Source organism: Simochromis diagramma, unplaced genomic scaffold (assembly GCF_900408965.1).
Source record: "Simochromis diagramma unplaced genomic scaffold, fSimDia1.1 OVJJ01000293.1, whole genome shotgun sequence".
In the NCBI taxonomy this organism is placed as follows: Eukaryota; Metazoa; Chordata; class Actinopteri; order Cichliformes; family Cichlidae; genus Simochromis; species Simochromis diagramma.
This window is the reverse complement of record NW_024386801.1, coordinates 18,031,233-18,050,345: the sequence shown is the minus strand read 5'-3', so window position 1 is coordinate 18,050,345 and position 19,113 is coordinate 18,031,233. Positions and strand designations below refer to the sequence as shown.

The window sequence follows — 19,113 nt, the reverse complement described above, 5'->3', positions numbered from 1 at the left end:
CAGCCATCTAGAGTTTGCTTTGTCTGCATAGAGAATCAAATGGTTTGTTTTATTCAAAGCACTGATCCAGAGTCACTGGTTTCCAGTGCAAAAACAGTACTTAATGAATATCAAATACGTTGTTGCTCTGAGTTCCTGCTCATTAAAGTTTAGTACTGAAAATGACCAGAAGAAAGTCTGCATCAACACTCATTAAAACAAATGCCAGAATTCCCTTCCATATAAAGAAACTGTTAATAGGGAAACTCCACTGTGCAGATCTGTCACTATTTTGGGAGGTTAAATCTACCATTTGACTTTTCCCATACTGCTGTGGAAAAGGTGAAAAAATACCATTTTTGTCATGCCGCATAAACACAGTCTGCATGAGAGCATTGAAATAACTGACTGTCACAGTTCTTATACCGTACTTCTGTTTTTTGATAAAGCGCTTGTGAGTCAGTGTTTTGTCTGAGCCCTTGCCATTATAGGAAACAAATCCCAAATGAGGAAAATGAAGTTATTTTGCACAGGCAGTTGGTGCATTTGACAGCCATTAATCAAGAATTGTGTAAAAGTAAAAAAAAAATCTGTTTCTTTTTGTTTGTTTTATTTTTTAGTGTTTTCATTCAAGGTCAAATTGTATCTACAATCTTGTACTTTAGGACTTTGCAAATGAACACACTAGGTCTCAAGTCAATGAAATCCTCTTCTTCATGATGCTATACAGAAATGAAGATCTAAAAGAACTAAGCCATTTCAAAAATGAAAAAAAAAACCTGAGCCAGGGTTGAGGACGGGGAAACAGCTTATTACCTATTTTCGTTGAATCATATCATAAATATGATGGCGAATGTGAAATGTAAATACTGGAACTAGATGGAAGCCGTGGGTGACAGATTCTGTGATTATTGCTTTTGTCTGTTTATTGCTGGAGTTATACGTTATTGAATAGCGGTTGCTATAGTAGCAGGAATTCAATAATATTTCCTTTTTTAGTTAGAATAAATACAAATTATAGAAAAAAACCATGAGACTTTAAAGCCCCATTATATCCACCACTGCCATGGCCAACAGCGGTACATTCCAAATCCACGTGTTGTTTCATCTAGTTGTATCATGCACTTCTCAATTTTGTGTCTTTGTGCAGGTGCTGCTCCCAAGTTGAAGATACAAGTATAGGATTATGTCGGTTTTTCAACACCATTTCAATGATATATTCTTGTAGACGCTTGGAAATTTCCAGAGGGAGATATTGCAACCGCTTTAAAAAGATTAGATTTTCTGGAAAAAGCTTCTGATTTTGACTTCTACCACTGTACTAGCACTTATGGAAAGATTTTATTAAAATATGGATTTTAAAGGTCACCTTTATGATGGTATTTTGTAATTTAGAGATGAGATACCCCTGTAGTATTTGAGATAGAAAATACAAAGACTTTCGATATACTTTTCCTACATTTCATTATAGATGAAAGTTGATAAGATTATATATTATTTTGGATATTTAACAATGACACGATAAAGATATTGGAGAACCAAAGAGATCATCAGTAAGCTCCACCTTGCCAAAACATAAAAAGAAATCTTAGGCATTGAGAACTATCTCAAAGTAAGGTGCTTTTTTGCCCCCACTCTAATCCCTGCTGGAAATAGTTGGAGCTACACTGAGACTGTGAGAACAGAAAATTAAGGCAGTTTTGGAAATTAGACATGGATGAAGTACTTTGAACATATTTGAGTATTTATATTAAGCAATTGTAATCCATCAGCAAACACTAATGTATGCTTTATTGATTAAAATCTTCTGTCATCTCAACTCACGTCAAGCAGTTACAAAGATTTATGGCGTCTTCTTTCCTACCCAACCCTCTATTACACAGCAAGTCTGATTAAGCACACTGTGCAAATTGTGTTGGCAATATCATAATCTTTTTTAATACTGCTAAGTTCATCTCAACTTGACATATATTTCCTGGTGACTGCAAGTTGTAAAAACAAAAGTCCTGACACACAATAATGGGTTTTGTAAACAACTCCTGTGTGGTTGGAGCTTCACTAATATAGGCCATTCCCTACTACATTGTGCAACAACAGTACCCTCTAAAGTCTGATCCCGGTGCATTAGTTGGGGATTTTATGCATGAGGGTCAACTCTCTATCCACTAATTACAGCTCGTTTCCCTTTAAAAGCCGTTATTGTGAGCTGCAGGCACAGCTAAGCAAAAGGGACATTTTCTTCGCCACACTGGGAAGAAAGCCTTCAGATGCCAGTCACAATTAAAGTCAATATAGCCGAGAGCCTCTCCACACTGTGCCCGTCATACTTCCTAGCAGCTGATAAAATATGGCCTTAATTATTCATTACGAGATGAAGGCATGTTTCCATGTTGACTTCTTTAATTGAAGAACCAGTGCAGTTTTCAGTCTATTCGAGGCTATTAAGGCTACATATTTGGGGAAGTTGATATACTAGTTGTTCCATAAGCCTGCAAAGGAGCTCACCAACAAACAGATTACCCCCACCCGCAACACACTCTGAGGGTAACTGCCAAATCTGCTCACTTCATCTGAGGGAAAAAATTATTCACTCACAAATTTAGTGAGAAGAGCAATATGTTCATCCCCCTCGCAAATCGTTCATTTACCCTCCCTCTAACCTTGAATAAATTTCGGAAGCTATTCAGTAGGGTCCTTATGTTGAATTTTACAATTTTAACATCTTCACCTTCTAAATAACGATTCTCCCCCATAGCACTACTTGAGGACAGTTTTGATTTGCATAAGTACTGTCATTCTCAAATTAAATCATACACTATGTCTTGGCAAATGCTTATGCGCCATAGAAGAGGTAAGGGCTTGATTCAGCAGCATAATATTAACCCATCACTCAAGAATGATTAATTCAGAGCAAAAATGTGGATTATTCAAATAGGTTTGGATGTTCTGGCAGGATATGTGATTGAGCTGACAGGGATTTTGTTTGTTTCCAATTCTAAATGTCCTTCAGCTTGCCGTTATCGATCAACTGGTGTATATCTAAAAAGTATATATAAAAAATTATATATACTTTTTACAGCTTTATTTTTGAAAACTTTACCTTTTACATCTCAAACCTTTAGATGAAAGCACTGTAACGAAACATTAATATTCATAAATAAAACTTTGTGCATAATAACAACAAACAAATGACGAACTCTAAAGAAAGAATATTCAGGATTTGAAGTTTATTTTCAATGAAAATTGGATGGATGGATGATTACATAACCAAATGTTTTCATGGCGTCTGATGAGCATTGGGAGACCTGTTTATTCGCCTAAGCTCATTTGTTTTTTGCACATCATCCTGCAAATTCATTACAAGAATATTGGTGAGATTTCAGTGTTTTTTGCTCATCAGTAGCCAAGGAAACAGTTTCTTTGTTTCTGGATAACAAGAGCAAATTAGTCCATAACAGACAAAGTGCACCTAAACTACAGGTTATCTCAATTGGTCAGTTTGAGCTCATATTACTCAGTGCATGCTTACCCTATTTTGCAAAAACTCACAGCATGTTTTTCATTCAGCAAATCAAACAGAAGGCCTTTTGGGATATTATCCGTGAAACTTAATTGCCTTGAGCACTATTTTGTTTACTGAACCAATGCAAAAGTTGATCAAGAAAAACTTTAATACAAATTCAGTTTGTCTGCTAATAGCATGCTACATTCAGTGGTTATTATTTGCCCTCACATATGAGCTAAAATTTCAATAATAACAACAATAACTCATCCATTTTCTTTTTTTTCCTTTTATGTTCTTTTTCTTCTTCTTATCTAGCTCAATTTCCTGCCTCCTATTCCATTTTGGGCACTAGGTTAAACTTCCTACATGTGCATTTACATTGGTACCGCTAGCTTGAGCTATACTCTCACTGTACTAATACTATTTCTGCTGATTATCATTATTATTTTATTGCTGTCGTTGCCTTCATTGTTAGTCAGTTTATTTTAACATGATGTAATGAACCACATGGTTACTCGTGTATTAATCATGTATCCATAATCGATAAAACAATTGATTGACTTATTTATGAGCATCAGATTTAAGTTTGTAAAGTCTTTACCCCAATTGAAACAAATAGTGTTTATCCAAAAATTGTATACAGCGATATATCAAGTTCTGCTGACTGTGGGGAAAAAAAATGGTTCTGGCCCATTGCTTCAAACAGACTTTCTCAAGTACCTCACGGGGCCTTGTTAGTGCAGACTTGCTCTCAGTCTTCCAAACTACACAAAGTAGAACAGGCCAGGTTCAGCTCCAACACTAAAACACTCATCTGAAATCAGTATTCTGTATGAAACCTAAAGCCTTGTGACCTTCAGCAGTTAGTGCTTCTTCTACTTTTATTGCAATGTCTACATTGTTTTCAGTTTGGCTTCTGGAGCTCGGGGTGTTGGCTTCTCCTGTGTTGCTGGGAGAAGAGCCCACGTGTAGATGTGTGCGACCCTGACTTAGTTGCTTCGAGCCCTAGAGTCTCTGTCAGCAAAAGAAATCAAGACTCAAAATGGGGTCCACAACATTAGCTAACAAAGTGATAAAGGCTATGTTAAGTGGTTGCCACATCTTTGCTGTACATTTGTCTAATTGGCTAACCATTTGAAAAGTTAAACACACACACAAACACACAACCCAAGTTGTTATTTATTGTGTTTCATTCTACGCTCAGTGTTTGGAGGTCAAATAAAATAAATAATAATAATGGATTTATATAGCGCTTTTCAAGGTACCCAAAGCGCTTTACAATTCCATTATTCATTCACTCTCACATTCACACACTGGTGGAGGCAAGCTACAGTTGTAGCCACAGCTGCCCTGGGGCAGACTGACAGAAGCAAGGCTGCCATATCGCGCCATCGGCCCCTCTGGCCAACAGATGTGCTTCCCAACCCCCAGCGCCACGGTCGCCCCGTGATGGGGGAAAAAAGACATGGATAGAGTTGGAATGATGTCCACTGTAGAGCAGGGCGATATGGCCAAAAATATTTATCACGATATATATTTGAAAATTTGCAATAACGATATAACTGACAATATAATTGATGCGAGACAAAATACAACTCCACAACATTACTAGCGCAAAAAGACAACCTTCCATTTATTTTCACTTGAACAAGAAGCTGGTTTTTATGTACATTAAAGCTTTGTAAAAATTTAACAGTGCAAATGCAAATTCCTTGCTGAAAGTTTAACCAAAAGGCATTTCCAGTAGAAATGGGCTGACATATCCTGAGCATAACCATGTATAATATCCACTGAAGTTAAAAAGAGGTACTTTGCAACATTAAACTGCAGTGTGCAGTACGTATTTTTCGGACCATAAGGTGCACGGGATTATAAGGCACATTAAGCGAAACAAAGCAGTCAGATAAATCAAACTTTATTAAACTCATTCTTCTTGCTTCCTCCACTTCTGTACCATTGATTCATTAATGTTGAATTCTCTGGCAGCTGCTCTATTCCCATGTTGTTGCAGTATATTAATGACTAACCTTGTATTGTGGATGGATTATCTCAGTTGTTCTCCTGACTGAAGTTTGGTCCGTTTACAGCATCCTGCCATGCGATTGCATTTGTCTCTAACTATCAGGAACCTTAACGTTAACTTTTATAAGTGGAAAAGTGTTAGTGTTCGTCCTCCAGCTTCACTGTTTATGTTATGCTAACATAGCTGTGTCGCTAGCGATCACGTAGCACATCATTATATACCAGCTAGCCCAACTTCAGTAACCCTACAAACGTCACTGCTGTTTAGTTTCCTGTCTTCATTTATGTTGGAAGTGATAGCAGTGCGTATGAAAACAAAGGCACTGCGCATGCGCGTTTTACTCATATTCTATCGCGATATTTCATTTTCCTATCGTTGCCTAACATTATACCGGTATTACCGTGAACGGTATAATATGGCCCAGCCCTAGTCCACTGAGCTATTTTTTCACTAATAAGTAAGTTTTTATAATCAGTTTCCCTTTTATTCATTTTGAAGTGTTGCTGGGCAGTCTGAACTGTGATATTAGTTATAAATAGCACATCACGCTTTACATTATCAGTTCATCAATATTATATCAGGATCGTCTTCTAACTGTCAGGGCTGATTTAAATAGCTCTCATATCCAAATTGCTAATGACTTCTTCCTAAAGGCCTACACATGTTTTTTCACATGATAGTTTAACTAAGCTCTAAACAGGATAACTATTAAACAACAGACATATTCAAGTGAAGTTGCTGAGTGAAAAATAGCCTACTTTCTTGTTTTTGTCAGCTTCACCGCATTTATTAGATTTTTCTGTTTTGTTTGTCAGTCTTAACAAAATATATGATGAAATAATTTGCCAAATTCAGATAATTGACATCATTATAAGTATTCTTTTAATTAGAAAATGATTTTTTTTAGACCTTTTTGTGTAATTCCTCTAGGCTTAAGTTTGGCTCGTTTCCTTTTATTAATTGTTTTGGATGCTGTGAAAAACATGTGAGCTCTCATTAGTGAGTCTTATTTGAGTCTTTCCAAAATACATTTTATCTCCTTAAAAAGAAAGAACAAAAAAAAAAAAAAAAAATCACGATTCTCTGCAGAGAGCTGGCAAGCTGAATAGTTTAATAATGATAGAACATCACGATCCCTAAATTGCACACCAAACACCCAACAAAGAAAAAAGAAAATACACAATAGCCCCAGCTATGGACCTCGATAAACTAATGTTTAATGAAACATGATTTAAAAAAATTTGACCAGAATCATTAGCTATTATTATTATTGGCTACACTGTTTTTATTTTAGAGCTTACAGTTCCTGAAAGCATGCTGTTGAATTTGAAATAGATATCCCTTCTAGTTTAACAATAAGCTAATCAGTTGAACCAAACCCAAATAATATTATCTATCCAACTATAATTGTATTTTCTTTACATTGGCAACTGTCTACTATCATCAAAATCTTTTACTATGACTATAGGGCAACATCTCTAAAGTAGAGCTAAAAGTAAGGGTTTTATAAAATGATTTTTAAAAATATGTCAAAACAATAAGAATTCACTATTTATTATAAAACTGAGTTAATATCTTTCTAATTGCCCTGTTGATTGTCTTATTAAAAGAAGAAAAGAAAAAAAAAACATATTTTACGAGCTGGAACAACAAAGCAATCCCTTTCAAAATGACTGGTCCAAGTAATCAACTTTTAATGTATAAACCCATCCCCAGTGGGTTTTTTTTTTTTTCCTTTGGTGTAAGTTTGGTCTCCTGACAGGCTTTGTGTAAGTGGCACTGTGAAATGTCTTTTTCTTTTAATTAGAAAGTAGTTTTGTTTGCATCTTTTTTTTATCAGTAAAGGCAGACTCAACATCAGAAATTCCTGTCATTCCCTACATATGCAGAATGTACTGGTAATTCTTTCCCAGTTTCCTATTTGTTGCTGTACTACAGAATGAGACATCAATGAACAGAACACTGCGCAGAAGCAATAATGACCCCTTTGAGAGGTGAAGTTCAGGAGGGACATGTCTACAGGTTTTACGGCAGAGTTTTGTCAGAACAACAGCTGGCCACTGTTGGAATTCTGCACCTCGATGCACCAACCAGCTTCTTCACCTGGATTAGGGCTTTACCGTCCATCTGTCGGGCGTCAGCTTACATTTAAGCCCTGCCATATCACAGGTTCAAACCCAGCCAACAGTGCCAGCAGGCAGCGTAGCTTTTCAATGACACAAGGTTAACAATTTTGTTCAAATTCATCCAGGACAGTGTGCGACAGATCTTACTACCACTTGCTAAAGGTCAAAAAAACTTGTGGTTAAGATGCATTTAGTCATGGTGTCACTTTTAGTTTATGCTTTAATACCTACAATGCTACTTGCAGTTAGAAAGCCAATAAGCATCTTAGAAGTGATTAAAGTGATAGCAGAAAGAGAATAAAACACTTTTGTCAACTTACACAAAAATATAAATTTGCAAATTAAACAAAAATAATATGACTGGAATTACTTGTGCTTGATACCACTAATAGGCATCATATGAAATTGTAAACACTGGGGACAAGAGTGTGAGGGCATGTTAAAGAAGAGTAAATAGGTGGTGAAGTAAGTTTCCATTCCTTAGTCTGGCCATTAAGGATTAGACGGGCAGCTGACTAAGCGGTTTGCAGAGAAATGGGCTTTAAAGGCTTTTAACACTTTGTGCTACAGATAAGGTCAGCATCATCTTACGGATTTCCAGGAAGCTTAAAGGTATTTAACAATGGTCTTTAACAAGGCTCAGAAGTGATATCTTGTGACAGGTAAACTAAAATGTGACTCGGATTACTCAGTGATGATTAGGACTTAATGACACTGATACATGCATATTCTCGAATGTGCTAATTGTTAAAAAAGGAATGATATGATATGGAAAAGAAAATAATTTCTAGCTTGCTACAGTGCAGATGTTAAAGTTTAACGTGAACCTTTTTTTACATGAACTGGCTGAATGTTTCGGTTTCTGTGTTATGATTGTAGTGCTGTACTGTTAGCTTCAGTGTGTCGAGAATCTGAAGACCATCTTTCTTTCATCTACCTGCTCTTCTACCTTGGGTTTTGAAAATTATTTTAAAATTGGGCTCTATATCAAAACCATAAAATGTCATATTAAACTTTACTTAATGATAGCGACTTGGACCGTGTTTTAATGCTACACTGAACTGCCTACACCTACTCCATTGTAACACGGCACCATCTACTTTACTTATGAAGCAACATCTTCAGCATCCCAGCGGATCCTGGCATAAAGGCATTAATCTCTCTATTCATTGATCTAGTTATTACTGGTCTTGGACCAGTGAGTCCTCATTTATTGAGCCCCACTGTCTTATTTCTCTTACATATTCATTCTTTTGAGCAGCACACCCCCTCTCACTTCACCTCAATTAATGTAATTCTCTGGGAGCTCACTGGAGTGCTGATTCGAATGAAGAACACATTCAGAATACATGCCTGTGAGGGGATGATAACACCAGATCATTAACAAAACAGAGCTGCAAATGTTTACCCATGGATAACATTCTTCATCTTAATGTGTCCATATCTTTTCATGTTTCATTGCATATTTGCTGCTGAAGCCGTGTGCTATAAATTGTAAATTGTGCTGTAAATGACTTAGATGCATCTAAGTCATAAAAATGCAATTTCATCAAAAACTTTACTTAAATATTCAAATTTCTTATTAATATTGCCCAATCACGTGCACTGTTGGGATATATAGAAGAGTGCAGGGACTTGTTAGGAAGCCTTACTGCAATCCACAACCTGCTGAAGTTGTAGTCAAGGAGCTTTACCAACAGGGGATTATACTTTGAATATTTCTATGATTGTGTTAACGTGTCAGTGGCATTAGGGCTGGACATAATAGCATCTCATTGAGTGATAGCCAATATGTGATATATCCCCACTATGTAGGCCAACAGATAGAGTCTGAGCCTGTCATGAGGCCATTTTTTTCATTTTTCATAGACTTCTTGCGATGTCCTATGACACACCTTGTCACTCACAGGCCACTTACTTAATCAGTGTACATTAAGGAACAAGAAATATTAAGTATATCCAGAGGCAGCATGAATCACAGCAGGTTCCGGTGCAGGTCTCTGAATTCAGACAAATTCTCAACTGTTTCTGGCATCACTTGATTACAGATGGTATCATCAAATCCCCAATCTGAACTTTGACCTCAGAGCGAATAAAATGAAATTGAGAAAAGTAAATCTAACCCATTTTTTCATGATTCTACTGTCCAGTTGACTATGGGCTCACTGGGGGAAAAATTATCAGTGGCTGGTGGCCACAATAGTAGTAACAGGTTACCCCATAATTAACTGTCAAGCTGGATATCACTGATTTTTTTCTTTCTACACTATCAATCTGTCAAATGTATTGTGGTCCACTGAATCTGCTGAAATATAAAGGTGCATTATCCATCTTCACAGACCTCCTGGGCATCTGGAAGAACAATCACATAACCACTCAGAAATGGACTTTTTTCTTTTTTGGCGGCTTTTGTGTGCCTCACAGAGAGACAGAAAGATTGGGAGACAGAGACGGGGAATGACACGCAATACAGAGACCAGGATGGGTTAATGTAGTGAGAACTTAGCCTTGGCATCTGAGTCGCATGCTATACCAGATGAGGTGCTGGGGATCCTAAAGACTAATTTAGAAGAAGAGATAAAACTGCATACCACTGGGAATATTCACTGTATTGTGACAACAGTGATCACACATTGACAGGCATTTCCCAGGGACATGTCTAAAGAGGAGTGCAAATTATATGTGAAATAATTTTTTTCAGCCTGTTTTTTCTTTACATTTTTTACCTCTTATTTTCATCCAACTCCTTGTGTGGTAATATAGTTCAAAATTGTTGTAGCATTAATGCTGATCACATGCTCTTTTTTTGTTTGTTTGTAAATGGGTGTTCTGCTATGACACAAATGGATCATTTCATTGCTGTTAGGATAGACTCACGCTAACCAGTGGAATCAAATCAAACAGGTTTTGTTTCCTGTCTTGTACATATGTATCTCTCCATTTCTAATTCACTGATGGTCTATATTTTAACTGTGAGCAACTGTCATCCATAGCACATATGTCATAGTTGCCACCATTTTTATCTTTGATTGTATCATTTTGTTACTGTTGCTCCACCCTCTACTGTTTTAGCTCACACAGCAAATTTACATTTTAAGTAATAGGAAGAAAAAGACTTCAAAATACCACACTAAACCACGGATGTGCTCCGAAAAAGTTGTTACAACACAGCATGACTTGGATTATAGAAATGTTGTTAATTCCACTAGACACGTCCCTTTGCTTTATGTCACGGAGACAGCATTGACTGATTGATTATTTGTAAGGTTTAGTGTAGATATGTTCAGGACTCCACAGCGTACACCAAGAGGGTATACAGTAGTGAAAGATGTATGTAGATTACTAGAATGATTTTGCCTTTGATTTTCTTCCTTGGATCAGTATTTTTATTCATATAACAAGGTCTCATGGACGACTGTGTATTTACAGGAGCTGCTCGGATTTAAAATACCTTTTGAAACTCTGCACTGGCAAGTTCAAGATGCAGAATTTAAAATTGCATGCACATACCTTATTCCTTGTAACCTCTATTCATCTTTAGTCTGTTCATGAATATTGCAGCAGGACACACTCTCTCTACTCTTCTCTGTTCTGTTAGCATTTGTGTCGCATCAGAATGTTGTCCTTTTAGCACATGCAGTTGTTGAACTTGCCAACTGCCAGAAAATGCACATAATAACCAAAGAGAAGTGTTTTAAATACAAGTTCTGAGAGCTATTAATTCAGACTCCTGTTCTGAACATCTCCCACATATAATGTAAAATAGTAGAATTTTATCATTAAACTGCATGATGACAAATCAATTCATTGCTCAAGACTGTTAAAATTATTGTTTTAGCTCATATGTTTCAGTTTTTCACAATTTGCACTGTATTTGTCTTTTAACTGAACAGATCATCATGAACATTTTGCTATGTATCTGCGTCTCTCTAGGTAACCGATAAGATGGTGGGCAGGGAAGCAACTGGGCACAGCTACCTGGTGGCTTTCTGGCAGCCTATTCTGATTCTGATGCTGAGCACCGTCCTGTCTGGATCCACAACAGGCTGTCCATCCCGGTGTGATTGCAATGTTCAAGAGCGATCGGTGATGTGCCACCGCAAGAGACTCGTGACAGTTCCTGAAGGCATTCCTGCAGAAACAAGACTGCTGGACCTCAGCAAGAACCGTATCAGAACCATTAACCCAGATGAGTTTGCCAACTTAAACAACCTTGAACACCTGGAACTGAGTGAAAACATAATCTCCACTATTGAGCCTGGAGCATTCAACAACCTTTATGGCTTGCGAATATTGGGGCTACGTAGCAACAAGCTAAAGCTCATCCAGCTCGGTGTGTTCACAGGTCTGAGCAATCTTACACAGCTGGACATAAGTGAGAACAAGATTGTCATCCTGTTGGACTACATGTTCCAGGATTTGTATAACCTCCGCTCTTTAGAAGTGGGTGATAATGATCTGGTTTTCATCTCCCATCGAGCTTTTCATGGCCTAAGTAGTCTTGAGCACCTGAGTCTTGAGAAGTGCAACTTGTCTTCTGTGCCAACAGAGGCTTTTACCCACCTCCACAGTTTAATCACTCTCAGGCTGCGTCACCTCAATATCAATGTCATACGGGATTATTCTTTTAAACGGCTCTATCGGTTAAAAATATTGGAAATAGCAAATTGGCCATATTTGGATACGATGACCCCAAATTGCTTGTATGGATTAAATCTCACCTACCTGACGATTGCAAATGCCAACCTGACCACAATTCCTTATGTAGCCTTGCAGCACTTGGTTTATTTGCGCTTTCTCAATCTTTCATACAACCCTATCCATACCATTGAAGGAAATAAGCTCCATGATCTGCTGCGTCTGCAGGAATTTCACCTTGTGGGAGGCAGACTGGCAATGATTGAACCCTACTCTTTCCGAGGTCTAAACTACCTGAAAATACTAAATGTGTCTGGGAACTCGCTTAGTACTTTAGAGGAGTCTGCTTTCCATTCAGTTGGAAACCTGGAAACCCTGGCATTGTATGATAATCCCTTGGCCTGTGACTGTCGACTATTGTGGGTTTTCCGCCGGCGCTGGAGACTGAACTTCAACAGGCAGCAGCCCACCTGTGCCTCCCCTGAGTTCGTCCAAGGCAAAGAGTTCAAAGACTTCCCAGATGTTCTGCAGCCAAACTACTTCACGTGTCGCAAGTCTAGGATTAGGGATCGCAAACCTCAGCAAAAATTTGTTGACGAGGGAGCCATTGTTCATTTTGCTTGCCAAGCAGATGGGGATCCCGCTCCAGTGATAATGTGGCGATCTCCACAGAAAAAGTTTATCACCACCAAGATGATTGGAAGGCTGTCTGTGTTGCCAGATGGTACTCTTGAAGTGCGCTATGCCCAGATTCAAGACAACGGTACATATGTGTGTATAGCTAGCAACGCAGGTGGAAATGACACCTCTCTTGCACACCTTCATATTCATAGCTATTCGCCTGACTGGCCACACCAGCCCAACAAAACATTTGCTTTCATATCCAACCAGCCGACAGAAACTGGAGCTAATGATACAAGAGCCAATGCCCCTTTCCCATTCGACATAAAGACATTGATTATTGCAACTACAATGGGATTCATCTCGTTTCTTGGTGTCGTCCTCTTTTGCCTGGTACTGCTGTTCCTCTGGAGCAGAGGTAAAGGCAACACTAAACACAACATTGAGATTGAGTATGTGCCACGGAAATCAGACGCTGGCATGAGCAGCACCACAGTGGATGCTCCTCGCAAATTTAACATGAAAATGATCTAACAGAGCTGTGGAATTTATTAATTTTGAACTTTAAAATAAGACAAATGGTAAAGAAGACATTTCCTTTCCTCTCTTACAAACCTGTGGATCCTGGTCTGTTAACATAGAGTAAAATGTTCTTTCTCCTGACTGATGGACAAGGAATGAAACCACACCCAGTGTTACATGGCATCTGTGGTTTCCACAAGGCCTGTGGGGGCATTAATTGAAAATCAGATTTGTCATAGGCAGTTCTTATTCCTGTGGATTTCTAATGAGATAACTATATCACAAAAATAAAAATAAAACATTTTAAAAGCTAGAATGCGAGGGGCAGATCATATTTTGGCCGTCTCTGTTTTTTGTGCGTATTTTTTTATTTCGTGTTTGCTTTATTCTGAAGTTAGGTGTTCTCTTATGAATGAGATTTGTATGGGTTGTTGAGCACCTTAAACACTGACCAATTCAAGTACATCTTCATCACTGTATATCATTGTGAATACTCCTGTGCCTCCTTTTTTTGTTTTCCATGGTTTTTCTGTGATTCAGGAAATTTATTGTGTCATATTATGAAAAAAACACAGCAAATTCTTCGAGAGACAAAACTGTTACTAACATCTGTAAAATGTTATCTTAATTTCACAGCACCCAATTCATAACCAAGAAAAAACAATTAACAGTCTGTAAAATCAGATTACAACCCTGTTAACGCAATGATGATTACAGCAGTAATTTGGTGCAAATTTTTGGCAATCGGTCCATTTTTACCGATCTAAAAAACAGCCAAAAGGTATATAAGAAAAATTGCATTTTTACACCGACAATATTCACATAAATAATTAATGCAAAAAAATGCATAAAATCATGTTAAATGTGAGTATTAAACATTTTTACATAATGGTTTGAAGTGAGTACTTAGCACCAGTGCCACTCAGTCCATTTTCAGATGTTACCCAGACAGTGCTCACAGATAGATTAAGGACCTGACACAAAAAGGAAATGAGAAAAGTGTTTGAAACCATGCTCTGTTCTCACAATAGATGCACCTATCCACAGCAGTTTTGCCATCCAAAAGAATGGTTGACTCTGGCACTTAAGTACTTACTCCTAAGCTTTTAAATAGCATTTCAAAAAAACTTATGTAATAGTATTAGTTTGTGCTCAACATGATTAGATGGAATAAAACTTGCGGTGCTCACGCTTTGGATATGATGTGCTCCTCAAGCTGTAAGAACATTTCTGTCATTTCTTTCTTGATTTTTTTTTTTTAATTTAATGAAATTAATGCTTTATTCATGACAATACTGCCTCCCCCAGCAAAGCCATGGAAAAATTACCTTCCAGAATCATTTACATGTTCGTTTTTTCCTAGAAATGTGCATTTATTTGTCAGGGGGAAAAACTGCAGCATATTATGCTCCCACTTGGTTCTGCAAATAAAATCAAAAGTTACCTTTTCAAGTACACACTGTTGTACAGCCGGGCTTTGAAAACATGTGAGGATAAAGGCCAAGTTATCTATGATGGATGACATTGCATATTACATCACAGTAATGGCTGGAAGTAAGAACTGAATATGCAGATGGTTGAAGTGACACAGATGGTTTCACCCATGGAGCAATCTGAAGCAGCTTTGGTGTAATCCGTTTTGCATAAAGGAGAAAAAAAAAAAACGCTGGATATGGCTCATGGTTCTCCCTCTTGCTGATTATGAATGCTCTCTTTGTTCAAAGTGTGGCAACTGTACCTAGCCTTTTTTTTTTCTTTTTCTTCCTAAGTGGTTGGGAAGTTCTGATTTTGGTATATGTTATTCCTTTTTTTGATTTTGACCATGGACTATACTGACCATGTAGTCCAAGCCAACTTTTTACAAAAAAAAAATATATACTAAAAAAGAAATCTATGGAAAATACATTCAAATTGTTCTGTGCAATAAAGGTAATATGCAGATTTTTTTTTTTTAATTAACAAAATTTTGTTGATGTTGAATTGTTGAGAATATGGTATGTTGTATTAAACAATCTATGGACTTTTGTAAAAAAAAAAAAAAAACAAGTGATGCTTTTATCTTGGCTTTAAAGTTTCAATTGTTTTTTCTTATAGAAAAATATAAATGTCATAGCTATGTATCGGTAGATTCAGCTCACCTATATGTACTGATGACTTTTCAGGTGCTGAAGCTCCTCATCATTTATGTAAAATTGCCACAATTTCCATTAATTATTTCATTTACAAGCTACCAGATTCTTATTTTTTTTTTTTTCCTTTTTTAATTTAGCATAATTTTCTAAACTTCTGTTTACCAAGTATATGTGTATCAGTGGCCAAATGAGGAACTTAATGTTTGATTTTTTCAATTGAATAGCTCATTACATGATGATTCAGACTGAAAGGAAATTTAATATCATATATTTCAGTGCTAATTACTTGTTTACAGGGAGAATTGTAGTCCAATTGTTCATTTGCCTAGCTTCTAAACATTTATTAACCACCATTAGTAAAGGTTCACTGGCACTGTGATGCATATTGGAAATATTTTTAATTTACTCTGCACAATTGTAATTTTAAAAGAGACAAAGTCATCAGCTAGGGAACTTCGAAATATAACCAAATACTGGCTGTTTCACTTTGAGTAACACTATTATTCTGTGATATGTCTTAGAAAAATAATAGCAAATTAGGTTGCCCTTTGACGATTATGGGAAATGACCAAGGATACGACTAGGACAGCCTGGTTTCATAAAATACTTCTGTCCTTCAGTGAGTTTGAATCTCTGTCCCATTCCCTTTTATTCCATATCTTTGCTGCCTTTTAGGACTCCGTGGGGACTTTTGACATTCTTTTTTTCCTCAAGCTGTATCAAAGCATGCTCATTTATCTTCTGACTCAAAAACAGACAGGCAGAATAGAAGAGGAAAGAAGCTATTCTTGAGGCCCAAGAGCTCCAGGGAGTAATGGAGACATCCATTGTTTTCATTCCTCAGATATTAGATCTGTGCTTAAAATTCTAGGTCAGGAACAGGCTGATGGATTCTGACACCATGCGACAAGTTGTCTTTCCTCAACTGAGCATGAAAATATAGACACACCTCTGGGTCTTCCTTGCACTCATCCAAATCCACGCTCTTAACAACATCTGGGAAACACAGCATGTAAGCAAACAAAAGTGGGAATTTGCTGTTGGCTGCACTTCTATCAGAAAGTAGAAGCTTCAGATGCCTAAAATAAAAAGCAAGTCATTTGAGATTTTTATGTTGATGTGGAATCTAAACTCATGGCAGGTCGCTGTCTCTCATATTCATATCAAAGGACCAAAACATCTCTTATTATATGTGTTTCTATATTATACCTATTTCTGAATCTATTTCAGTCACTCTCAGTCAAACCATACACTGTCCTGATTAAAATCGATCCTAAATCCTATATGTTATATTTCATAAAATATTCCAATTCAATAATTAACAAAGTAGACATGGGACAACCACTGTACTTTTAATTTGATTTAAAATGGAAAAAGGTTACATCTTAAAATGTATTTAAATCAAATTAAATTAATAATGAATAAACTGAATAATAATTTTAAGGACGACGTACCCAACAGTGTTACAAATGTTATATTGTAGTAATAAGTCTCTTGAACCCTCTAGTCATTTAAACATATGCTTAAAATATACACAGTTTTTTTTACATTGAGTGAAAGTATAGTATGTGAAATAACCAGGCTTAAAATAAAACACTACCATAACTTGAGGCAAAGCTAGCAAAACAGTAAATAGATCTTCGTTGGTTATCCGTTGGTTAACAGCATTGACAAATAGCACCATTTTCAAACATATGAATGAATTGAAGAACTGAAATATATTACTTCTTCTGTAGTCATCATCAAAGTGTTCCCTATTAGCTAACTGTCCCGAGAAATGGAGGAACTTTATAGGACCATTCTTTTAGCAAAGAAGTAAAACACTGAAAAAATGTCACTGCATAAACAACTATATTATTGGCAAATAATATAGGTCCGCGCCTCTAATTAAATCGATTTTAAAAAGCTCAGAAGCAAAGGCCAACAGTTTGATTTAGAAAAAAAAAAGTATGAATATATTTCTAAAAGTCTTGAACACTGTGTGACATGGGCAACTCTATATATCTACAGATTAAAAGCATTAATGAAAAATGAAGGTGGTGACTCTGGAAAATAGCAAGTTTTGTATTTTTTCATGCGTTTATTTATTTATTTATTTTATTTCAGTTAACCACGTCATTTTTCATAGATACTAATTTTAGAGAACTGGTAGTGTCTCAGTCTGTTTAACGTACATTTTTTAAATTAAAGCTGACATCCAGTCTTCATCATTGGGGCTTTCTTTGCTAAGGTGCTAAAGCAGCTATTACGACCTTTTTCACACTGCAGCCTCCTCTAGATTTCACAGCTTGGCCAAGGTTGGTTATCAGGAAAAACGTATCGATGATGATAAATCACAAAGGTATGTTTATTTGCTAATGCTAGCTCTAATTTTTGAAATATGTTCTTTAAATGAAAACATATTTTTAGAGGGTCTACAATTTTACCTTGTAAGGTGCCTTTACTCAGAAGACCTGAATGCTTCAGGAACATATATGATTTTTATATTTAATCCTGTATAATGTAGAAAAAAGTGTACAAAGTTGAGAAAGTAGAAACTGCATTTACAAATGAAATGGCACAGGTTCTCAGAATAACCCTTAAGAGGCTCAGGGTCATGTGTAAAACTTGCCTCAGTAAATTATCCATCTGCCCTTCCATCATTCCATCAACTTAAATCTGCAGTCTTATTCTTTTTGTCACTATCTATAATTCTGTGTCAAGGTTTGGCTTGGAAGGTTAGCTTTTTAATTGATCTAACTCACTACCAGATGGGGATAGGGATTGACTCTTCAGTCCCTTTCTGCACTCAAGTGTCGAAGACATATGTCCATGGATCTTATTGTTATGGACAGTCTGTGGTGAGCGCAGAAGTCCAATTACAAAACTCCACTCGGGCTCATATTATGTTCAGCCCCTTCATGATCCTCCAGTTTCACTGTCATTGAAATTTTCCAGCAGGATAAAGGAGTCTCCTGCTGGGAGCAGAATTCAGTTTTCCAACCAGTGACTCCAAGAAGGCTCAAAGAAGGTACGCTGAGCTGTCAGTCAATGCACAAGTGCAAACTCCAGAGTGGAAAAGAGTCCAGGCCTTAACCAGGAAAATGGTTCCAGAACCCAGGTGTCCCTCAGCTTCATGTGCAGTTTTCTTCCCCATCAGAGCCGTGCTATTCTGTTGAATGATCATAGTTGAATCAGTTGAATCATCATAATAATGATTATTTAATAGGCATCGCCAGCAATCATTTTTTTTGCCAGATAAAGGTTTGTACTTTTAATGTGAACATGAAGTCTATACATAGGTATTTGAAAAGAACCAAGGCCAACCATTTCCTGGCTCCTCTAAGGGAACAAGGTAAGAGTCTCTTGTCTCATTTTAATGGAATTCTGTCAAAGCAGAAATGTCCTTTTTCAGCAATATATGGATTCCAGTATATGTAATATATGGTGACTTTTTTCCTTATAATTTCCAGAATTGTTTCAAAATTAGACATGGAAGCTTTTATAAGTGCAAATACCGAGTGGTAGATAAAATTAGAAAGAGAGTACCACAGAAAGCAGAGAATCTAGCAAAAAACAAAGAGGCAG

General features: G+C 36.9%; 1 protein-coding gene across 3 annotated transcripts in view; it reads left to right on the top strand.

Moving 5' to 3' along the window:
* Positions 1 to 15,078, top strand: part of lingo1a (leucine rich repeat and Ig domain containing 1a) — a 120,739-nt gene extending 105,661 nt beyond the window's left edge. For all 3 annotated transcript variants that reach the window (XM_040026295.1, XM_040026296.1, XM_040026294.1), the window contains one exon: positions 11,567 to 15,078. In XM_040026295.1, the coding sequence (XP_039882229.1) occupies positions 11,579 to 13,426 (1,848 nt within the window). In that variant the 5' untranslated portion in view covers positions 11,567 to 11,578 and the 3' untranslated portion in view covers positions 13,427 to 15,078. The remainder of the gene's footprint in view (positions 1 to 11,566) is intronic.
* Positions 15,079 to 19,113: the final 4,035 nt, after the last annotated feature.